Source organism: Dysidea avara, chromosome 2, assembly GCF_963678975.1.
Source record: "Dysidea avara chromosome 2, odDysAvar1.4, whole genome shotgun sequence".
Classification (NCBI taxonomy): domain Eukaryota; kingdom Metazoa; phylum Porifera; class Demospongiae; order Dictyoceratida; family Dysideidae; genus Dysidea; species Dysidea avara.
The window spans coordinates 12,195,263-12,220,992 of NC_089273.1; the positions used below are offsets into that span (position 1 = coordinate 12,195,263).

Sequence of the window (25,730 nt, forward strand, 5' to 3'; positions counted from 1 at the left end):
TGGTTATGGTTCTGCATGCATTACAAAAAGTACTGGGAGTGAGCTCAGAAATCTCCCTTTTTTTTCATTTTTTATAAGTTTTAAGTTACAGTCACAAAAGGCATCAAGCGTTGCAAAATTAGTGCTACCCTGTAGCAAAAGCGAGATCGAGATACTCTAATAAAACAATCACTTCAATAGAGCATTCAGCTGCCAAATAGAACAATCACCATGCAACTACAAATAAATCACTCTAGCAATTCAGACCATTACAAGTCACCCTGTAGGGAGATCAGCTTGAAACCAATTTACCCTGGAGAGAGTTCAGCCAAAAACAAATCACCTTGTACAGAGTTCAGCTACAAGCAATTAAGTCACCCTGTAGAGAGATCAGCTAGAAAAAACTCACCCTGCAGAGAGATCAGCTACAAATAAGTCACCCTGTGAAGAGTTCAGCTGCAAACCAATCGCCTTAGTGATATCAGATAGAAACAACTCACCCTGTATAGAGATCAGCTACAAACAAATGTCACCCTGTAGAGAGTTCAGTTACAAACAAATTACCTTGTAAATAAAGCAACAACAAACAAATCTAGGGATGAGCATATTTTACTTTTTTTTCCACCTATTTTTCTTTCCAGCAATTCTTTTAGTTTTTCCTATTTTACTCAATATTTTGCTCGAAATTTTTCTATTTTACTGAGTATCAGTAAAAGTTGATTGCATTATCTCAAGCTTACAAGCACGTGTGACTACTCTATTAGAATATTTCGTATATAGTGAATGCTTTATTAGAGTATCTCGATCTTTAGTCACCATTTGCTATGAGCATAATATGCTATACATGATTGTTCTATTAGAGTATATAGATTTTTTTATACAGAATGTGCTAAGTTGCCATTCCTTGGTGCCCATTTTTCCAATTTCCACCTATTTTTCCAGCATTTTGCTCTTTACTTTAACAACGTATTTTTCCAAATAATTTGCCGGCAAAATCAGCGCACCCCTAAACAAATCACCCTGCATATAATAGATCAGTTAGACACAAGTCACCGTGTTGAGAAATTAGCTAGAAGATTTATCATGCATGCAGAGAGATCAGCTAGAATCAAGTCACCAAGTAGAGAGTTCAGCAGCAAACAAATCACCCTGTTAGATCAGCTAGAAACAAGTCACTCTGAAGATAGATCAGCTAGAAACCAGTCACCATGTAGACAGTTCAGCTACAAACAAATTACCTTGTTAGATCAGCTAGAAACAATTCAGCCTGTAGAGAGGCCAGCTAGAAACCAGTTACCCTGTAGAATTCAGCTACAATCCGTTACAGATCAGCTACAAACAAGTCACACTGTAGAGAGATCAACTAGAAAAGGTTACCTTGTAGAAACATTAGCAAGAAATAAATTATGTCACCCTTTAGAAGGATTGGCTAGAACCAAGTCATCATGTAGAATTCAGCTGCAAACAAATCACCCTGTTGAGAAATTAGCTAGAAACAAGTTACCGTGTAGAAAGATCAGCTAGAAGGAGTAACCTTGTAGAGTATTCAGCTAAGAAACCATTCTGCAGAGAGTTCAGCTGCAAACAAATCAGCCTGTAGAGAGTTCAGCTATGAACAGATCACCCTGTAGAGGATTCAGCTAGAAAAAAGTCACCCTGTGGAGAGATCAGCTACAAAGAAACTACCCGTAGTGAGTTCAGTTACAATCAAGCTACCCATTAGAGGTCAGCTACAAACAAGTAACTTTGTAGATTACAAACTAGTCACCCTGTAGACATCTCAGTTACAAACAAATCACCCTGCAGAGAGTTCAGCTACAAAATAATTACCTTGTAGAGAGTTTAGCTAAAAAAAGTTACTCTATAGAGAGATCAGCTAGAAACAAGTCACCATCACCCTGTAGAGAGTTCAGCTACAAAAATTATATCCTGTAGAGAGTTCAGCTTGAAACAAGTAATGCTGTAGAGAGATCAGTTAGAAGAAGTTGCTTTGTAGAGAGTCAGCTACTAAAACTACCCTGTAGAGAGCTCAGTCACAAACAAGTTACCTTATAGAGAGATCAGCTAGAAACAAGCCACCCTGTAGTGAGTTCAGCTACAAACAAATCATCCTGTAAAGGGTTTAGCTACAAAAAAATCATCCTGTAGAGAGCTCAGCTAGAAGCAAGTCACCCAGTAGACAGATCAGCTAGAAACAAGTCACCTTGTAGATAGGTCAGCTAGAAGAAGTTACCTTGTAGATAGTTTAGCTACAAAGAAACCACCCTGTAGAGAGTTCAACTAAAAACAAGTCACCCAGTAGACAGATCAGCTAGAAACAAGTTACCCTGTAGAGAGATCAGCTAGAAGACGTTACCTTGTAGATAGTTCAGCTACAAAGAAACCACCCAGTAGATAGTTCAGCTACAAATAAATCATCCTGTAGAGAGTTCAGCTACAAATAAATCACCCTGTAGAGAGTTCAGTTAGAAACAAGTCACACTGTAGAGAGATCAGAGAGAAACAAGTCAACCTGTAGAGAGATTAGCTAGAAGAAGTTACTTTGTAGAAAGTTCAGCCACCACCCTGTAGAGTTGAGCCACAAACAAGTTACCCTGTAGAGAGATCAGGTAGAAACAAGTCACCCTGTAGAGAATCCAGCTGCAAACAAATTACCCTGTAGAGATTTCAACTACAAACAGATCACCTTGTAGAAAATTCTGCTAGATACAAGTCACCCGGTAGAGAGATCAGCTAGAAGAAGTCACCTTATAGAGAGTTCAGCTACAAAGAACCCACCCTGTAGAGAACCCAGTTACAAACACGTTACCCTATATAGAGATCAACTAACACCCTGTATAGAATTCAGCTACAAACAAATCACCCTGTAGATATTTCAGCTATTAACAGATTCCCCCCTGTATAGAGATCAACTAAAAACCAGTGACCTGTAGAGAGTTCAGCTACCAAAACTAGCTAGACAAAGTAACCCTGTAGAGAAATCAGCTAGAAAAAATCACCCTGTAGAGAGTTCAGCTACAAATAAACAAGGTACCCATTAGAGAGATTGGCTAGAAACAAGTGACCTTATATAGAGAGATGAGATAGATAGACAGCCATACAAGCAAAAATATTGGTATGTACAGAAGCCACTGAGAAAAGAATCTACAGGTGCTTACATAAACCATCATAACTTACTGATACAGTGGCGTACAGAATTGAATTTTGCCTTATTGTGTATGCCATGAATTTGTAAATCCACCAAGGTATAGTTTTTGTCTGAGGTATGCTTCTGTGTTCGAGAAGGAAGGCAAATTCATTGAAGAATGATTGTCAGTAAATTCTTTTGTCCGTGGTTGTAGTAATAGATTTATTGATATTCCAATATTATTGTTAGTCAGTCAAAAAAAATCTTTCGTCACTGCAACATAAACAAATGAACAAACGTCTGTAACTTTGAAACCCTTTCATGTATGGAGATGAAATGTACTCCCTATGAACAGGTGAACATGATGATAACTAGGATTTATCAATTGGAGGGTTAATGCAAGCGTAAAACCCTGCATAATTTTTTTTCTGGAGCTTGCATTTTTTACACATTGTTTTTAAATGCGTTTTATTACAAAAGTACTATTATGCATAGAGCAATGATTTTCCAAAATTCAGTCACATTTACTGACAAAATCAGAAATAATTAAAATCTGCTTCATCTTTTTCTTCTTCTTGTGGTGAAGAAAAAAGGATAGGTTAGAAAAGCCCCAAAGCTGGCCTATGGCCAGCTTTGGGGAATACAAATACAAAAAAAGTGATACCTAATCCAAAACAACTAAATTGTAAAGACAAAAGTGCAACCCTAAAAAAGGCTGTGGTAAAAAAAGATGTGAAATCCAAAGTGGCGGCCAAGAAATGGCTGTGATGGTAGGTTAATGGTAAAAAATTTAATAATGACAATTCAGGTATCAAAATCACTCCTTTTTTACAGCTTAGCTGTTTTGGATTAGATATATATACACACACTCTATTGGAGACTTCATCATGTCTTGACATGTGAAATGGATGATAAGCAGCCACCAGGGAGGAGAACACTGTTGATAATAGAAGCAAAGGGTGTCCAAGAAGCCTTAAAATCCTTCAAAGTCTATTAAGACATTACTTGTCATTATATAAAAATTTAAAGTATGTACACAATTAACACAAATTCTTTTTGATGATGCTTATTTCATGTTGTACCTCCTCTGGCACAGTGCATAGATATGATTTAAAGTATTCTCAACAATGTTTTAATATATAACTTACCCCCTGTATGTATGAGAATATCAACTGATCTGCCATAACTTAGAAATGAAGAATATGTTACATTGGAGTGAAGTTCAAACTGGTATGTCCTGTTCTCATCAAGCTCTCCACTAACTACTATCTGTACCATCACAGTACCATTGTACTCTTCAATAATATTGAAAAAGTCACCTCCAGCCTCTGTATAATAAATTTCTGGATTAACAAATTGATAAGAATGTCCTGTTCCATTTAATGAAAAACTAGAAAATTCCGATTCTGTTCCATTCATTTCAATATTCACTTCACAAAATCTAGTATTTTCCATGAATAACTGTGCAGTAAAGACAATAGTTCCAACTGGAGCAGATGCATTGACACAAAACTCATATTGTGTAGCATTGAACAATGTGTTGTATCCACCAGTGGGTACTGAGGTATATACACAGTAATAAAGAGATAGCTATTATCATTATAATCAAAACAAACATATAAATTGTAGAAAGAGTAAGGTGATTGATTTCTTCATTTATAAGGCATGTCCACACAACAAAAATAATGTGAATTGAATACATATTGATTCAAATTACTCGCATCCACATGGAATACACATTCAAATTGAAAATGGATTACTTGAATCCACCTCCACGAATGGCTTGAATGTGAATTGGCTGGTGAATTGGGATTCGCACGTCAATGTTAGTTAGCATGTCAGGCCTAGACACATTTCTGTGTGATCTTTGTAAACAACAGAGGGTAGAAGTACAGAAGCATTCGGTGTGATAAAAGCACAAGGATGTGTCAAAGTAGTGTTTCATCACCATAGCTAGCTCTAAGAGTTTGAAAGAACAACAGTACCATACCATTCCCACACCATCAGCAGACTTTCATAATCTACTTATAAAAATCCTTGTGGAACATTATAAAAGTCCTTGTGGAACATTATAAACACGACAATAAGTGTTACTATGTGTTGTTTCTTCATTCTATTGTTAAACTCAATGTTCTCTTGCTTGGTGCAAATGAGTGTTTTCTCAACTGTTTAATCATCTATTTACGGCACCAGTAAATTCAGTATTGATTACATAATAATGCATGTGGACATATTTAAATCAGATTCAATATACATTGCCTAAATTCCTTTTGCATCTGGTTCTTAACTTGAATTTGGGGTGGACATGCCTTAATACAATACTACACCTTTGCATTCTGCATGCATAAAGTGAGTCACTATTGTATGTAGTTAATGGTTATAATTAAATAAGACCTATAGTCGGTATATGTTCAGGGGTGGATCAAGGCTGTTTAAAAGGGGGTTCTACTCTGGAATTGCAACTTCAGCCTAGCTATAAGTGAAAGACCAAAAAAAAGGTCATCACCTGCTGACAATAGCTGCCCCTCACCATAGATTCCCTCACCAACTATCCTTCCTTATTTATAACTACATAATATAGCTTGCTACACTGCTCCTCTTAACACTACTGTGTCTGCTCTATTAGAGTATCTTGATCTTGACTGCTCTATTAGAGTATCTCGAGTAAGAGAGGCTCTTTCAAAAGGGGTTCCATGGAACCTTTTGAACCCCCCTGGATCCACCCCTGGTGATCTCCTGAGCTCCCACCAAAAACAGTGATATCAAAGAGATGAACATGTGGTCATTTCCAATGGTTTTGTACATATTTACATGAAGCAAAGTGTTTGCAAGTCTGAACCGTGCATACTAAATGTATGGGAAATTTTAAAAGCCCCATAACTTACTTGTTCTTGTCACATTGAAGAGATTTTTGACTCAAGTGAATGTAAATGGACTATGCAGCAAAACAATAAGGTGTAGTATGATTGAAGCTGGTGGCTAAATAGCTTTATGTACATCAGTACTTTAGTTACAGTGTATACTGTACACCCTTAGGTAAAAGTACAATATCATATGAATACCTAAACCACAGTATTTTGTGCTTCACTATGAGTATGTAACTGCCTGAGTCATACCATTATTGAAGTATTGTATACTATAAATTTTATAAAAGGATTACATGTTTTGTTATCATAATTATGTGACCAAATTTTGGAAAATTATCCTTATGGGCATGCCTGAAATAATTAGAATTTTCATGTTTAGTGAGTTGCTATTAAGAACAGGACACAGTTTTAAAATTATTTCAAGAATTTTCTGGTAATTCAAGGTATTGATATTGGCTTATAATCATCAACAAGTAGATTTTCACTATAAAGCATGTTATTTGATCATTAAATATTTTAGGTGTCAAATACATCCATATGGTTGATTTTCCAAAATTCAGTCACATATGTGACTGGGCCTGCAAAAGTAGGGTATGTAGGCAAATGATTTTTACTTACTTTTTCAAACTTCTATCACTCATAACTTTTTATACTATTACGCTATGGCAATGTACTTTTTAGGTCATAGTTAACATTTAATTGGCTTTATTATGCAACTACAAAATGAATATACTCTGCTGGCTGGGTGGTATTGAAATTTTACTATCACAATAATATCATGGAAAAACTAATTATCATGTTATTTTTTTCATATTTTGATACATGCTTTACTATGAAACTACAACTACGTACCTACACAAGTGATAAAACTTGCAGCAACCTGTCATGGATGTGCATGTACATGGCATTAACCATTTATTGAACTATACATGGAGATATAGACATTACCTAAACTTACAATTAACCTTTACACCCGCACGCGCCAATATACAGTATGGGCATTTTTTATAAAGCTCAAATACACACAATTATGACTAATGGATAAATCTATGATGGCTTATAAATGGCAATGTATGAAGCTTGTCTAATTACATCAGTCCAAAAACCACCTATCACTGGAAAGTGCATTCATTGGGCTACTTAGACAGCGATGAATAACCATTGCAACAACATTCACTCACTTGTTATGACGAGCTAAAGATCAATGTGTGGTTTCCGCTACCTCATGAACGCATGGTCTGGAAGTCATTTTTATGAATATCTGACTCACTTGAACTTTATCTACTATGATTCTCCAATGTGTGGCAAATCTACTAGCATTTATTTCAGCTCGATACAGAGAACTGGGATGGAGTTTTGATCCATTCTCTGGAGGTATGTATTGGCATGTGTGTTTTAATTGCATACATGTTGTTTCTTGGCGAGTTTTGGCCCCATACATTTGTCGAAGGGTAAATCCCTTGGTATCATATTATTCCTTATTACATCACAAATATAGTGGCACAAATTGCGTAGCTGTAGAGTTATTAGTTCAACAGCTACAGTGTTTTGTTTGAGGCCATGCGTAAAAGCCGATTTATCGGCGTATGCATTTTTAGTGCATTGTTACTATATAAAAATTATGTGCGGGTTTAAAGGTTAAGCATGGAGAGGATGTGTCTTATACACCCAAGTGCATGACATAAATTCAGGAGTTCTAAAGATTCCTATGCATGAATAAAAGACTGCTAACTATAGCAACAAAAGCTCATTTAGCCATGCACATTTTATTAACTATAATGCCACAATGTGCAGAAATATTCTTTCCTCAACAAAAATCAAGTCTCTTCAGTAGCTACTTTCATATTTGCATGAATGCTCTATAGAGTTACTTGACTGCCCTATTAGAGCGTATAGGTGACTGCTCTATTAGAGTATCTCAATCTTTCCTGGCGTCAAACAGCAGCACTATGTTTACAGTAGTTAGCTAATACGAATATTATTGGAGAACACCACGGTAATGATGATATCGCGACAATATTGTTTCCAAGAATTTTGACAATACTGGTATTGTTACATCAGAATATTGTGGTTTTACAATATAACTGAGATACCACCCACCCCTACCCAGTACTGAGATATGACTTATAGTGTGATGGGGTATAGTTTGTGCCAATGTGCCCTGTTTTTGTATGCCCAGTCACATTTGTCACTGTCACAATTATAGAAGCAATCATTTAGTTAATTGATAGGATCGAATAGATATCCTGCAACACATAAGAGACAGATCTACCATAATATGTGACTGGATCTACGAAAACCGTTCTAATTGCCCAAGACAGGAAGTTGTTTTTTTTCTCACACACACAAAGCTTAATGAATGCACTATCAAGTTTCACTTCCACAGTCGACCAGAGTATAGTGGTCTGCTTTTGCTGGCTGCTTTTTTAAAGCACAGTGTCGAGCCGTACGAGTGGTCTGGGGTCTTGATGGAACCCTGGCCAAATAGGAGATGGCTGTGTGTGGTTGTACAGCTCCGTGGTGCTGGACAATTACCTGTGCTGTAAATTTCCTTTCATTTTAGCCAGTTCTGGGGTCTGAATAGCCCATAACTTGGCCTAATTCATCCCAAAGCATTTCTTTTCAATTTTTGAACACCATCTTGCCCGCCTTCCAGGGCCCCCACCTCCTACCCTTCTGGAGCTCGCCTGATACAGACAACCTCGGTTTAAAAACTATCTAAAATAGTGGGAAATTTAGCTGTTGTCTACTTCTTCAGTGGATGATCAGGAAGGTAAGACATTGTTGTGCAATATGTGTGAAAAGTTGATATGCGTAGCTACCACCATTGGCCAGCTACAACACTTTGAATATTTAAAACTGACGTTTCTCGATACTTTTAAATGGGCGATAAGACCGGTTTTTCCCAGAGACAGTCACATATACTGTGTAAAGCTAAAGGAGTACAATATCTCAGGTGTATATAATAGCATTAAATCAAGCCCCACATTTTTTAAAACTTAAAGTATAGTCTTGCATGGCCAAACTTTTATTTTCTTTTGTGTTGGTGCAGGGACCAACACAAAAGAAAAAAATTAATGGTCTGGTTATCCTTGAATAGACCACATGTACCCTGGCTATCAAAAAGCTGCTTATACTCACTTGATTCACAACTCCTCAACCGATCAGCTGTCACATCATCAACACTTCCAGTAACTACTCCAAATGTTCCTGATGGACATGTCTCTACACATTCTCCAGTATCACCATCAAGGTAAGTTGGGTAGATGGTACATCCATCTGTAAACAATGTGGAATTAATAATATGTGACTGAATTTTGGAAAATCACTCATATGGGCGTGCATGAAATAATTAGAATTTTCATGTTTAGTGAGTTGTTAATAAAAGCAGGGTACAGTTTTGAAAATATTTTAAGAACTTTCTTGTAATTTCAGGTATTGAGAATTACTTAAAACCATCAACAAGTAGATTTTCACAATAAAGTTTGTCATTTGATCATTAAATATTTTAGGTGTCCAATGCACCCATATGGGTGATTTTCCAAAATTTGGTCACTTATGCAGTATACACTGTATGTAAGCATTCAGTACTTTGATTTCTACCAAAAAAAGTTTCATAGGTGAAATGTTTTGGTATATCAGTATAATAATTTTGATAAACAAAGTATTCACCTGAAGCTATACACACTTTTCCTTGGCAGTTTGGTTGTAAGCAATCAGGTTCAAAAATGCATTGCATTCAGGGAGACCCAAAATACCTAAAAATAGCTATTTTCATTAAATGTATTTTAATGAAATGACTATTGATTGTCTGACTGACTTACTATCACTTTCAGGTTTTTGTTAGACCCAAGGATATAGTATTAATATCAATTTTGATTGATTGTTGTATTAAGGTGACTGCATGCTACATTAGAGTATCTTAATCATGATATTTACATGTATAGCACAGAATCATGGATACCCAACCTGAATCTAGGTTTTGGCTACACCCCTGTGTAGAGAAATTAGAGAGGTTACCTACAATTGATGGCATAGCGGTGGACATTTAAGTGTAATTCACTGCATCACAATAAATTGAAGTTAACATGCTTGCTGTGGGTGAAAGATATGTACCTGATTATAATCATTATGACCTTAGTGCGGTGACATTAGATTGGTTATCAAGATATGTAGCTCATAAATCAGCTTAATAAGACTGAGGTGCCATGCCATTGAAGATTGAATGATTATGCTGTGCAAAAACCTCACACCCACCCATTACCATGGATAAATATACGTAGATCATACATATATACCCATATCAAACAGTATGGTAGTATTGCTTAAGTAGGCATTACCTGAAATGACGTGCACCGCCAAAAATGCTGCATTTTAAAACCAGCTTAGAAACATCTTACGTGATGAAAATCACTTTTACGAAATATATTAGTCCATCTAACATCAAATGTAGCATTAAAAACAAGAAAACATTTACTGGCAGCCAGATAGCTAGAGAATTTTTTATCGGCAAAACTAGAAATTTTATCTGCCTCACTCACTTACTGACCACATTCGCAAGCATAGAGGCCAAACAAAGCAGCACAAAGCCACCATTTTACGCCACAATAACAAACTCACTAGTGGGATGTGCCTTTTGGAGTTCTGAAGAATGTGTTCCCTCTGTGCCTTGTCTTTTCTTTTATCTTCAATCAGGCTGCTTGTCTTCTTCTTCATCCAACGAAACCATATCGAGGCATTACTTTTCCATATCAACACTATCTTTAAGCAGCATAATAGATGCCACAAACTTATTTAAGGTGCTAAGACTATGCTACTGTACGGAGGTACCGGTACTAGAAAGCTATACTACCTGTATCTTCACAGTAGGTCACAAGATCACACCCATCTTCTACGTATTATCAATCTATCGATTGAGACCACTACAACCACACCCCTTTTATGACGCTAGCTATATTTGTGACCACACACCTTCAAGTTGGTAGGCTGACTCGAGATACTCTAATAACCGATCGAAACCACAATGACCACGCCCCTTTTGGGCAACCACACATCTTTGCAGGCTGACTCGAGATACTCTAATACAGCAGTCACCCTAACAGAATAGTCACATGTATATAGCAAGTTGTATGCTTTAACAAAAAACTAAACAAACTAGTATATTAAAAAGCATAAATTTAAAAATGAAGTAGGGATCCAAGTGATAAACAGTAGTGAAACAAGAGATGAACAATGGTAGCTATTACAGCATAGCTAATGGGAAAAAATCCCTACTTTGGTACTGAACACAAATAATTGCTATACCATGCCAAAGTAGGGATTTTCCTTTGAACCATGCTATAATAGCTACCAATGTTCATCTCTTGTTTCACTACTTTTTATCGCTTGGATCCCTACTTTATTTTTAAATTTATAGTTTTTAATATACTATGTGTCTTGCTGTATGTGTATCATATGGTCATGCATAGGTTTGTACTTTGCTTCACAACTTACTAACAGCTATACACATGTTTATTTTGATAGGTGGTGAGTGAGGATTGAAGGCAGGCAAATTAGATGCTAGTTATGCACTTGTAAAGCTTTGTAAAACTATGCAAAAACTAACTTGTTTGCCATAGCAGCTTTCAGTGATTATATCTGTTATGTTTGCCAGGTTGCTATTGAGCATTTGCTGTAATTTGATTTGACTCAACAGTTTGCTGTATCATCAGTTAATGTTTGTTTCTCATTTTGTTGTTGCCAATCCCCATCTGCTGACGGTGATTGAGTTTGGTCACCATTCTGTGAAGTAATATGGTCTGCGAAGAAGAGTCACTGGTTCGTAAAAAATCACTACTCTGTAAGGGTTCACTGTCATGTAATTGAGTTGAAGTGGAGTTCCGGTTCTTCCTAGGTTTCTTCATGTGGTCTGCAAAGCCAAGGATTGGTTTTTGATGTTTCAACCATTGCAGGGGAATGATGATACAATGAAATCACAACATAAATAAATATTTTCAACGACAAAGCTAGATCTGTCCGTCGGTGTTCACCAATGTAATGGCAACATTATCTGCTGTCACCCATTTTCAGAGTCATGATTTATGTCTACCCAGTGGGTGGACTCTTGCAGGATGAAGACATTAATTACCCAGTGCTACAAAAGCTATTAGCCTGAACCAGCTTTGGTGCCTGCCTAAGGCTATTAGCCTGCTATGATTGTGACATGTTTATGAGCCACATGACCTCCCAAGTCAGTATAATATAAACTTAGCATATAATATTGTATGTGACTGGATTTACAAAAGGGTACCTTTTTTACATACAAAATTTGACCCATTTTTTGAACTTTAAAGCTAGATCATGGCATATAATTGCCCGAACTTTTCCATGAGTATAGCTACAGTATCTGGCTGTATTTTGCTACTAAGAACAAGTTAATCAGTATAAGGAGTCAAGTGTTACCCCATTTTATTTGTTAGTATGTAAAATGAGTGGTAAGGTACCTTTCGCAAATCTGGTCATGTATACTCTCTTATATACCACTGGCCAATCCTTTGAAGTTTCATGTGATCATGGTACATATATATGGATATAATCTATGTACATTACTTACTGGTAATGTTATGGCACACAACACCTGGAGAATTACACAGAAGTTGACTAGTAAGTGAAGACATACAGTCCAGTAGTGTTTCTTCATTTCCAGTACAAGACCAACTAAGAGGTAGTGATGCTGATCTGTCATGTGTTGGATTAACATAAATGGTTGCAGCACCAGCATAACCAAGCTGCCTGCACACTACATTTGCTTCTACAATTGACCAATCACCGCCATAAGTGGTGGTACACAAAGTCCTCCAACTGTCATTGTACCACATCTCAACACCACCCTCTGACAATCGGGTACTACCAACCAAACAAATTAGATTATCTCCTTGTGATTCTAATAAAATATAATACATCACAACTTGATTGTATTTATGTATTACTCAATTTATACTTTATGTTACATTGTTTCATCAGCAGTTGTTTGAAACTCATAATTATGTGTCTTCAAGGATTAAAAAAAAAAATAACTGAAGTAATTTCAATAACCCTCAAAGACACTATACAGTAATGATGACTGACAAAACATTTTAGACTACGACAAACAAACAGGGGGTTAGTGTAGAGAGTTTGTATGGTCCACCCAAAAGGATTTTTTAGGAAGTAAAAGATTTGAGAGGTCTCTGGAAGCAGTGGAGCATGATAATGGTTTGTATATTTGATGAATTTGTGTTTAAGGCTTTACAGATGTATTATATAGAATGTGTTAGAATGGTAGAAAGTCACTGCCAGCATAGCTGTCTAGGCCAACAGAGCAATACATGATTACTGTGGAGAACACCATAACAAAACTAATCTACATGTAGGCTTCTTTAAAAGCTAGTTAACAGTTTAATCACCTTTGAAGAACTACAGACCCAAAACTTCATGATCCATAATAGCTTTACATAAAATTATTATTATTTTACTTAATGTAGTAATTATTTATTTCAAGACCTTACTGTACCTTTGTCCTCCTTTGTGCTGACAATGCAAGGTGTCAATTCACAGTAGTGTGATATGACTTCCCTCTGGTGGTTACTAGCTATCATGCTTATCATCTATATTTATGTAGTGGCTGGATTGATTGCGGAGACACTTCTCAAACAGTTCTTTGTTTGTAACCCTGTGTAATGGGTAGAACATACAGCTGTACAGGTGTGTGCAACCAACAATGAGCACCTCCACTTTTCAGTACATACAGTAACTGATTGTTGGGACATGTGTTCAGATGCATAATAATGGCATGCCTGGTGCCATTCTTTCTTTTAATGTGATATATAGTTATGATTGTGTTACAAGTACACAAAAAATTGGAATTTTCAACTAGAGTAGGGACCATAGCATATCAATAAAAAGTAGTGAAACAAGCTAGAATAGCACACGATAATAAGTTACAGTAAAACACTAAGAAGTGTTATATCCCTACTGTGCATGATGGTATAATGAGAACAGTAGGAATATGACACTTCTTATTGTTTTCCTGTGATTTAATATCGTGCACTACTCTAGCTTGTTCCAGTACTTTTTAATGATATGCTATCATGCTCCCTACTCTAGTTGAAAATTCCAAGTTTTTTGTGTACTTGTAACATAATCATAACTCTATAATATTATATCACATTAAAAGAAAGAATGGCACCAGGCAAGCCATTATACAGATGATAAGCATGATAGCTAGTCAACACCAGAGGGAAGTCCTATCACACTATTGTGAATTGACATCTTACACTGTCAGCACAAAGGAGGACAAAGGTAAGGTCATGATACATACATTGTTTGTACTGCTGTTGACAAAAAGCTCTACACTTATATGACCAAACTCGTAAGCAATTTGTGCACAGCTTATGAAATAGCTACTGTACGTATGTGTATAATAATGGTTCAATAAACTGGAAAATTTGTTTCACTATAATTGTGTATATATGTATGTGCTTTGCTTGTGCCTTAAATAGAACTAAGATAATCTCAGTAAACTGTTTATTATTTATTTATTATTAAAGACTTTTCAGCACAAGTGCTGAAGGTCTGTAGGACTCCCGGTCCTACAGCCTGTTTAAAGTTGTTGCTGTAATTTTAAACAAATCATACCTTCAACATTGTAATCATTATCCACTATGGTAATTACAGAGGTATTCCTTGTAGAGTCAATTGTCCCACCCAAAGAGGAATTATAAAATGTCACTTCAAACACCTACATGTAACAGAACACATAAACTGAAGTAATACAGTACCAATAAAATCATAATAAGACTTATAAAAATTCAATTAGGCCAATTTCACTAGTAATTGGAAACAGGAAACTAGGAGATGCCACTTCTTTCATTATACTGACCAGTGTACATTATCTGTATGCTATGTAATTACTGATTTGACGGGTGTATATACAAAAACGAAAAAACATTTATACAGTGTACGACGTACATTCTGAAATGTGAAGCATGAGTCATCTATGGGGATCTGGGGACATGTGCTTCAAGGAAAATTCTGAAAATATAGTTTCCTGAGATTCAATTTGGTATTAAACTTTGACAAAAAATTCAAGTAGTCTTCTACCCCATAAATACTTCTTATTTAGTTATACAGCAGCTATATATTTAGATAGGAATAGTAGTAGTATAGCTATAACCAGATAATGATCATACTACAGTACATCAACGTGCATATGGTATAGCAACATGGTCTTTCCCTGCAAATTTATGATTGAATTAGTTTATCTGGCTACCCAGTCTTACACTTTAAAAACTGAACTGAATTGAAACTCTATAGAATAATTCAAGTCAGCATTTACTGTGTACTTATCGTGACTTTATAAAAGAAGCGCAGCTAAGATGTTTTTCTTACAATTTGATTTTGCAAATCTTTTTAGAACATTAACCCTGTCAATGGCTTTGTATTAGTGAATGTGCATCAGAGCTAGGCTATTCATTCTCTCCTGTAGAAACTCTAAACCTTCAGACATCTCATGCATGGAAACAAACGTTCACACGGCAGTGAGCCCACTGGCAAAGTTTAAAAAACTTTCTGCATGCAGTTTATTTTTGTTTATGACATATATTATTGTCAAAATATTAAACTAAACAGCACAACTGTTGACAATAAATATGTATGGTGTATCAATTGCCTATAACTACTAAACTTAGACTTGGTCTGCTCCTGACTCAACTGATTCACAAATGTTTCAAGCATGGGTGCTACAGCATTTGTATACAGGTTTACTCTCTGGTTGGATGGAAGAAAGTGTTTCAGAGGACGTTTTTGTAAGCTTAAGTAATGCTTTAGCTTAGTTAACGCTACAGTAACCATGCTTCAATTATTAGACTAGTTTTATTGCACTCAGCCCTTACTCCATAGCTCTAAGATATTTGAAGTGGTCAACAATCAATGGACTGCAACAGAAGTCAAAGTCATACTACTTTTTATTGATCTAATGTGATATTTAAGTCATGCAGAGATTATCTCTTTTTTGTGATACTCAAATGCATGTGGTAAGCGTATACATGTCAGGCTAGGGAGTCTGGGGGCATGCTGTCAAGGAAAATATAATGTGCTTTGAAATGGCATGTGGAGGCTATTTTTGATTGTAACTGCTAATGCATAGTGTGCATGATCAATTAGTTCAATGAAATGCCATATTGAAACTCATTATCATAAATGTAAATGATTTAGACCAAGAGAACCGTGGCTATAATCTGTACTGAACGCTTTATTAGAGCATATTACAATGACTGCTCTATTAGAGTATATTTTGATGACTGCTCTATTAGAGTACCTTGACCTTTTTACAAATTCAAGTAGCTGAAGGCTGGACTGTGGGCTCCACTGTTGGTTGACTTTACTACAGCCATAAGTTCGATTATGTGTGGGACAGCAATGTTGTCTAGTGACGTTTGAGTAGAAAATTCGGGGTTCCAAAACTCAAGCCTGCTCAGCCTGAATTCAGTGTTGAGAATTTTTTCTACCTAGGCAGCCACCAAGGCAGCTGCCTCAGTTTCCGCAATGGTAGCTATGCCACTGTAGATGAGATCAACCCATTATTGTGGACAGGTCTCAAAAATATTTTTGCATTTCCATAATCTTATTTATCAACATTACTTACAAGTAAAAATTTTAAGTTGAGCAAAAGTAGTGAAACAAGGAGAACAGCTAAAACGTATTGACAGTAGCATATCTACAGGTATGGGCAATCTATCGTTTCACTGCTTTTTGCTATTCCCTTGATTCACTACTTTATTTTGATCCTAATCAAAATTTAAAATCCCTAATTTCCCATTCTTGTTTGATTATGGTGAATCATTGCATACTACATCAACAGATAGTGATGGTGCCTGACATATCATACAATTGATTTTATGCTGAATGAGACTCCCAACTATAAGTAATTACTGAAAAGCAAAAGCCAATATGCTTCGTTTTCAGGTATGTTCAGCCTGTTACACAGCATTACAGACAAAGGACAGCATGACAAGCATCTTTTCAATCAACATTTTCCAATTAATCCAGTCACTATACAAATACTGACAATTTTGTTATAAATGTGGTAGTCAGCAGTGAGAAAACCGTATGCACTGCCACAAATTGACACCTTGACAAACAAATGAGACATTAAAGAAGACAGAGATAAGTCCACAATGTGTGCATGTAAATGTGCATGTATAACAATGTATGATTACCTCAGGGCATTCAAAAACTGTGTCATCGATGATAGAAATTGTAAACACAGCTGAAGTCTCGTGACCATTAAACTGTACACTGGTGCTATGCAATATGTAATCATTATTTGTGGTACTGATGGATATTGCTTGAATATTACACTCCACTCTACTTCTTTCCACATTACTACGAGTAACCGTGACATTGAATGTTCCAACATTCTCATCTGAATAATACAGCAGAACTCAAATTAAAGTTTACATTGAAAATTTCACAGTGGCTAATGCTGTACATAATTATACAAAATTGTACACAATGTGTAGTCCCATTTGTGTATGGGATTTCCTATGACCATAAGGGGCAACTGTTGCTCCCTCTCATAGACAATATAACGGGAAACAAAATATTATATCTTATGCTGTTCTTTCAAAAATTGAAGAGATTACTTTAATTAAACATTGACACCTATGTAGGCATATGTTGCTAAGGTTACCTGTGATTACCATGTGCAATAATGCCTTATCATTATAGCTGTCTATCAACATGAGTGAACAATGAAGGTGTTCTGAGTGTTTCCAATAACATTACGGCACCCTCAAATGTAACGTTGTCTTGTGAGAGTGAGAGCGATTAACAAACTTGCTAATTAAAAGGCGTGGCACCATTTTGCTCATGAGTATTCATCCCAAATGAAACTGGATGAATGCTCACCAGTGCCACACCCTTTAATTAGCAACTGTTTAAATTGCTTGCACTCTCGCAAGACGACATTACATTTGAGTGGTACTGTATAAACCTTTTGTTACATAGTGAACTTTTACCTTTAGTTTACATAATTATGTATAAATGTTAGGTATTATGATTTTGAGCTATTCTGTTCAGCACTATGTTTAGTTATTCCCTCAATTACTGTTTTATCGGTGTTTATATTGTGATTGTGAGCATTTTATTAGTATCAACATGCGATGACTGTTATATTAAAATATCTCAATCCCTAGTATTGCAGCTGCACTCTTCTGACACTCAGTGCACAAAAAATAGTGCTGGAACTAAGGGAGTTATGTGAAATGTTGGAAACTATAAAAATTATTTTGTGACAGGATCTGGATCATCCCAATTGCATGTATTTAGCAACCCACAACTTTTGTGAATAAGATATAAGTTTGATTTTGTTCATTTTGCTCCCGTTGCGGTGTGATTTTCAGATGATAGATTAAAATCATTACGAGTTATGATTAGTGAAACTTGATAATTGGAAAGGCTATATAAGACCCCTTTTCACAAATCCAATCAAATTTAAAGAAACATCACATCACCATCAGCATTACCATTGTAAGCCATCATCATTAAAGATATTTACAGATTAAAGATACATACAATATCACATGCTAGTCATGCATAGATGGCATTAATGCACAGCATATTGCATTAGTAACTAACCAACTCTTAGCCACAAGTCTGCTATAGCCAGTGAATCATTATATAATGGATAATCAGCTGGAAGTACCGGATCTGCACCAGGCACACTTCCTGGTAGTGCTAGCATGTTGAGTGTGTTAATCACTACAAATTGTACATCACAAAATAAATTATACAAACAGGGTCATATAGCTTCTCTTTGCCATACATACATGTGTACATTTTCATAATCCAGTTTGAAGCACAATAGGTAGCTATCCAAGGCTTTAGAAGAAAAATAAAATGAATTTTATGGACAAACTATTATTTTTATGAGGTTCATGGAGAATATAAAAAGAGTCTCTCCATGTGCATAGCACACATTAGGCTATACTGTAGCATAAGTGACCTATTATCGGCACGTACTTATTATCATCAGTTTTTGTACTTATTATCAGCTGCCATGATTTACATGCTTTTACAAAAATATTCAAGATTGATGTGAGCATTGTGAGTGATGGTTAGGTTTGAGTCTATTATGCTCCAAAATTTGCCTTTTATGCTTTTTGGCATTTCCCAATTTTCTGCCTATTATGCTTGTTTTTATGCTTTTCAGAAATGCATTATGCTTTATGTGTTTTTTTCTAAATAAGAGAAGTTCTTCATACGATAGAATGTGAATGAAAAGTGTCACTTCAACTTCAACATACAAAAACTAGCAATAGCTTGAAATTGGAATGTGCTCCAGAGTTTCTAGGCATTTTAGAGCAAGGGATCTGGAGGCAAATCTATAGTCCCTTAGCAGCTATAGACATTTTATTGTCTAGTATAATCTTTGCAGTTTTGTATGCAAATAATTTTTGATAAAAATAATACAGATACTCTGAGTTTTAGCAATTGGTATTCAAAGGACAGCAACTGCTCAACATAATATTATGCAACTTGCATTTGCACCACCATGCCAAGAACATATTAGCCTCCTTGGGTGAACACTTAATGGTTCTGCATTCTCTCTGTTGCATACAATGACTGTTCTATTAAAGTGTCTGACTGTTCTATTAGAGAATCTAGATCTTTTAAAACTATTTTCCTGGTTTGATATTAACGTCAGCCTCACTGCAGACCTGCAAATACTTCACTATTTTCAACTTTCAGACATTCATTAGCTATACTGATTCATCACTAACCTTATTATCATCAGAACTTCTCTTGCAGCTATGGTCTTCCAATCGAACTTTCAATAACTATAATCATCACATCACATTTTATTCAAAATCAGATGATGAGACACAATTAGATATAGCTATAAACTGCTATGCCATTCCTTGGAACTAGTTGGCACATGACTGCATGTGTCTTATAAAACTCAAACCCATGATGAAAAGCACTGACTGGTTCATCGGGTGTAAACTTGTGAGTGAGAAGACTGTAGTGCATTTTACTGCTCATTATCAGGAATTGTTTCACCATTCAAAATAGGTTAGCCCTTGACTTGTGACTGTTATAACAGAAGTTATACTTATGGTGGCAGAAATTAGTCTATTATGCTCCTGATTATGCTCAATTATGCCAGCATTATGCTTTATGCTTTTCCCCTATCATGCCAGAAATTATGCAGGCATAATCGACGCAAGCCTAGCGATGGTGAGCTTTATCCAAGATTAATGATACAATCTTCTTATGTTTTATGTTTGTTATTGTTATTTTGCTCTTGTAAGTTATTAATGTTCATAGTGTCCATTGAATTCAATTGCTTTATTTGTATTTAGTGCAATGCCACATGGAAGACTGATAAAGAAGCGGATATCTCAAGAGAAACGATCATCTTCTGCTCCACAAGTGATGAAATCACCAAGCAAATGGTTGAAATGGACAAACCAGTCAATGGTGGCAGCTATGAAAGCAGTGGTTGAGAGGAACAGCTCCATTAATAAGGCTGCCACAGAGTATAACTACTCTATAACTGGAAGAGTTTTGCACAGAACTAAACCCAGGCCTAAGCCTTATCTGGACAAAATAGAAGAAAAAGAATTGGCTGGATTTCTCCAGACTACAGCAGAGATGGGGCTATGGTAAAACTAGAAAGCAAGTAATGAACATTGTAAAATCAACAGCAAGGGAGAAGGGTTTACTGAGAAAGCGCAGAATCAGTGATGGCTGGTTCTGGCATTCCATTGAGAGACAGCCACAGCTTAGCTTACATAAGGGTGATTCCACTGCATTTTTACACATGGATTCCATGAAGAGACAGCAGGAATTAGATAATTATTATATCACCTTAAAGAATAATGTTCCCACTGAAAATAATTTGATGGACAAACTAGGGCAAATCTACAATGTAGATGAGTCTGGAATGCCCCTTGATCATCGTTCTCCATGTGTAATAGCTAGAAGAAGACAGAGATATTCTACATCAGAAAATAAGTCTCAGATCACTATTGTTGCCTGTATCAATGCTATTGGCCAGACTATGCTGCCATTTTTCATTTTTGATGCCAAAAACCTCAACATAGAATTGATTAGAGGAGAGGTCCCTGGTACTACTTATGGTCTGAGTGACAGTGGTTAGATTGATATTGAGTTATTCAAATAGTGGCTTTCCAACACTTCTTTGTCATGCCGGATCAAGCTGGCCTTTACTTTTATTACTGTACTAGATGGCCACTGTTCATATTTCAATTTAGAAGTAGTTAACGTTAGCAATAACATGTCCTTCGTGCCGACCCTATTTAGCGCACATTATCAATAAACCCAACTTCTAATCTTTATTCCTGGGTTTTGCCATCTTAGACCACAGCATTTTTAATGGCAAAACAACATACTTATGTCTCACAAAACTACACTCTTATACGTTCAACTCACCATTCTCCAATAGGCTCCTGTACAAACTACACTCCCAGCTATAATATCATGGACGCAACATGGAAATGAAACGACAGTATAGAATTCATAAAACGGATAGTATACAGCACTTATATGGCTTCGTGTAGTTTTGGATAATACCCATTAGTGGATATAAAACATGTGGTATATATCCATTTGATACAAAGGCTGTTTTAGACCATGATCCTTGTGAATAGGTAATCCTGCAAACTAGTGGTATTGATCCAACAACTGCCAGTATTTTAGTGCAGAGTGATACAGAGAACAGTGACAGTGTTATTGCACAAGCAGCCTTTACTGAAGAAGAAAAGAAATTCGCTTTGCTAAATGTTACAGTGAAGGTTATGATCTGGCACCTGATCCAAGGCACTTGCAGCGGCTCCAGTTAAACCATCTTGAAGAAAATGATAGAAGCATAAGTGATTATTTTTCAGATGTACCTCTTACTGAACCTTTAAAACTCGGTACTGCAGCTGACAGATATGCCTCTATCTCACACCTTTGTGTCTAATAGTGAACATATCCAATGTGCCATGCGCAGATCATACACCACATATCTCCCATTGTGATGTTTCTTGTGGCTCCACTGATGTCACATCTAGCTTAACTCTAACCCGTGTTTCCCATATCTTCACACGGCCTATTTCATCTCTTGCTGATGCAAATAAACCGGTTCCACTACCCAAGCACTCCACATCGACAAAATTACTCCCTCATGTTGTAGTTCTTCTCACCACTGTGTAACTGCCGTAAGTAATTCACAGTCTAAGTCATCTGGTACACATTCTACTAGTGCTATTTTGAAGTACCTAGTGCAGTTTGTAGCTCCACCACCATCAAAAAAGCACTCCACATCGACAAAATTACTCCCTCATGTTGTAGTTCTTCTCACCACTGTGTAACTGCCGTAAGTAATTCACAGTCTAAGTCATCTGGTACACATTCTACTAGTGCTATTTTGAAGTACCTAGTGCAGTTTGTAGCTCCACCACCATCAAAAAAGAATATTGCAAACACAAGGATCACTGGATCACGAGTATTAACAAGTGCAGAGGACTATGTAATATTATGAGAAAAAGTGGAAAAGAAAAAGAGAAGGAAGTAAAAGAAAAGAAGGAACACGGATGAATCGAGAAGAAAAAACTAAAAGGGAACTGGCCAAGAAGAAAGCTGAAGAGAAAGCAAGGGAGGTATCAAAACAGAAGAAACAACCAAAACATAAAAGATTAGTCACTTTGGAGGTGTCATAATCAAAGTCCTCCTTCACAGAACTTGACCACAGAAGAGGAAATATTAACTTCTAATGTCACTGCAGAGAATACAGTAACACATATTGCTGAACATGATGCAATACAAGCAGCAGCCATATCAGAACTACAAGATCAGGACTATGAATGTTGTGAGTGCTCTGGAACATTTGAGGACGATATGTGACCGGATTTGACAAAACCAGGCTTCCACACACATCCACATTTACGACTTTGAAGGACCATAATTCAGTATGAATGTGAGCTATCAGTTTCAAATTTGGACTTGTTAGCACATAAAGCAATGAAAGCATTGCGTGAAAATTGTAGGGCAATAGCATACTGCGTTGTCAAGTTACTATCAATTAAAGTCGAAGAATTGGATGTTTGTGGAAGCCTGGTTTTGTCAAATCCAGTCACATATAGCATTAGCTAATCGAGCAGAGTGGGTATGTGTGTGTGTGTGGAAAATGGCTGCATGAAAACTGTGTCGGTGAAACTGTTGTGGATGCAAATGGAAAACTTAGAAAGTGTTCTAGCTGTGTTGTGTAACCTTTATTACTTGATTGTACGTGTGTTAATAATATTGTGGCTTCAATGACTTCATGCTTTTGATTTATTTTTTAAATCCGTGCATTATATTAGATGGTTTAAAAACTAGTAGCTACATAGGTGCTTAGACGGTGTGTCTGAATAATAAGTGTGGCTGTCAAAATTTTTATGAAGTGTCTATGGAGCAAAGAACAGTGGAGATGCCGATAATTGTACTATGGAAAATATACAGGATGACGATAAATAGTACGTGGTGATGATAATTGGCAGATCGCATAGGGTTGTGCTATTGCTTATATCTTGAATATAGAAAGGATTTAACGCCTTATATTTGGTTGTCAAGCTGATGAAATATATATATATATATCAGACCTTCAGTGCTGGTCACTGTAAAGTGTTGTAATAATAATAATATGATTCACAGATTGTGGAAGTAGCAAGCTTACAGTGTTTTTCCTTACAACGTTACACAGCCATGGAAAGTCATTGTCAACAATTCAGTGGCAGTTTACGCTAATCAGACGTATGAAGTAGCTAGCTACACATAAGTGCTGAAATGAAGAGAACAGGTGACACGCTGGTACACTGCATACACAACTACCTCCATGTAGTACACAGTTTATGAAGTAAGTAGTGAAATGAGTCAATAACAAAGTGTGATATTCATCGTAGCAGTGTGAAATACCAGTTTTAAGTGGCAGTAATAATTTGAGGTTAAGTGTATCATAACTTAGTACCACCATTACTTTAGATGTTAGGCCTAGCTACGATACGTAACTCACCGAGTAAATGTTGAAAATCCATTCCACACTGAGGAGTCGCTTGGTTGTTCACACAAAGGGAAAGTCTATCGCCGTCAGCTTTACGCCAGACCTTCTAATAATGTACGGTATACGTCACGATACTATGCATCTAATGGGGCAGTTGGCAGTGGACTTCTTCAGTGAACTTGTTTATCCTTCCGAGGGCGTGTCAAATAAATAATAATCTAACCAAACTTTAAAAAGAGTGCGACTCCAGTGTGAAAAAACAAGTGAAATCCCGCAAGGTGGTGGCAGCCAAGAAATGGCTGTGATTGTAGGTTAAAGGCAAATTTATTTTAACGACAATTAGGTGAATTTGCATTGCTTCAAGGAGGTGTGTCCAATTTTTAAAACGTCTATTTTACGGACCAAACCGGAAATAGTGTGGGTGCTCGTGCTTTGTGTGCAGGCATACGCACGTGCAAACAGTTCTGTCATGATTGGCAAGTTTGTTAAACAGACTAAAGTCACGCTGATTGTAGAAAGAGCTGTTGAGTATGTCTTTCGTAACATTAACAACAGAGTTGTTTTATTTCCAAACGTTGCAGCCATTCTCCTGAACAGTTTTGTACATACGATAGGTGCACCCTTGAAAAACAGTGACCCATCCCAAGCGGTAATCCAGTTTCTGGTCCACCAGCTTCCCACACCCATTTTTGCAAAATTGCAAGATTTCACCCTTGGGAAAAAGGCACAGCCTGTGATCCTGCTAAAATGTATAATACAAATCAATCATAAAAATATTAAATAATAATCAATTCAATGTTCATAGAAAGGTTTTAGAATGAGATTAATGAATCAGCATTTATGATATACTCTGGTAAGCAAACTGTTTCCATGATTGCCGGATTACTCAGTTCGAAATTGTGTAGCTAGTTATGCACTTGTCAATTTCATGCTCTACCCACCCCCCCACCCCCGGGGAGGGTGGGGGAATACAGGGGATTTGACAAATCATGGTGTCAAATTCCCCACTACTGGGGCAAAATCAGCTGTCAAATCCCCACTATGTCCCCACCCCCATAGTAGGGGATTTTACAACACCTCAAGGATGACTAGGTGCATATTTCATGCATGCAACTAGTAACAAACCTGCCCTGTAGCTAATAAAAATATAGCAAGTGCAATTTTATTGTTTAGAAATGCAACTACCAAAAATTGATCAGTGAATTGGACAACTGTCAATTGCCCCAGGGGTGGGGGACAAGAAGCAATGTCAAATCCCCAATTGACAAGTGCATTAGTACCTTACATTCTTGTGAAACACTCCTTATATCTTTAACTTGTGTAAGCAAGTGTATTATCTATTGAGAGGAGACTTTGTACCGTGAAACACTCATTTAATGTATATAGCTACAAAATTATTGATGGATTAAGGTGTACTGATTTGTTGAAACTACTTAAATCCTCAGTGGCCAAATTAACCTGCAACTGCCAGCATCATTATTTGGATGAGAAACCTGACGACAACTTGGAGTAGCCTAATTGAGAACTAGTATAAGCTCCACCCTGAGAAAATAATGTTTGGTCATGCAAGACTATCTCCCCAAAGTTGCTTTATTTTAATTGTAAAAAGAGTAATAAAATTTAATCTAAGGTTAGTGATAACATGCATTGTTACCTGATAGCTAGCCGGTTTAGAATCTTGCCATAGAAT

General features: G+C 36.5%; 1 protein-coding gene across 1 annotated transcript in view; it reads right to left on the reverse strand.

Moving 5' to 3' along the window:
- The window catches only part of LOC136246611 (uncharacterized), a 56,954-nt gene extending 32,723 nt beyond the window's left edge, over window positions 1–24,231 (reverse strand). Inside the window, exons 1-7 of the mRNA XM_066038134.1 lie at window positions 24,053–24,231; window positions 18,631–18,753; window positions 17,211–17,416; window positions 14,629–14,731; window positions 12,566–12,895; window positions 9,115–9,252; window positions 4,255–4,665 (exon numbers count right to left, since the gene is read on the reverse strand). Coding sequence (XP_065894206.1) covers window positions 4,255–4,665; window positions 9,115–9,252; window positions 12,566–12,895; window positions 14,629–14,731; window positions 17,211–17,416; window positions 18,631–18,753; window positions 24,053–24,074 — 1,333 coding nt within the window. The 5' untranslated portion in view covers window positions 24,075–24,231. The remainder of the gene's footprint in view (window positions 1–4,254; window positions 4,666–9,114; window positions 9,253–12,565; window positions 12,896–14,628; window positions 14,732–17,210; window positions 17,417–18,630; window positions 18,754–24,052) is intronic.
- Window positions 24,232–25,730: the final 1,499 nt, after the last annotated feature.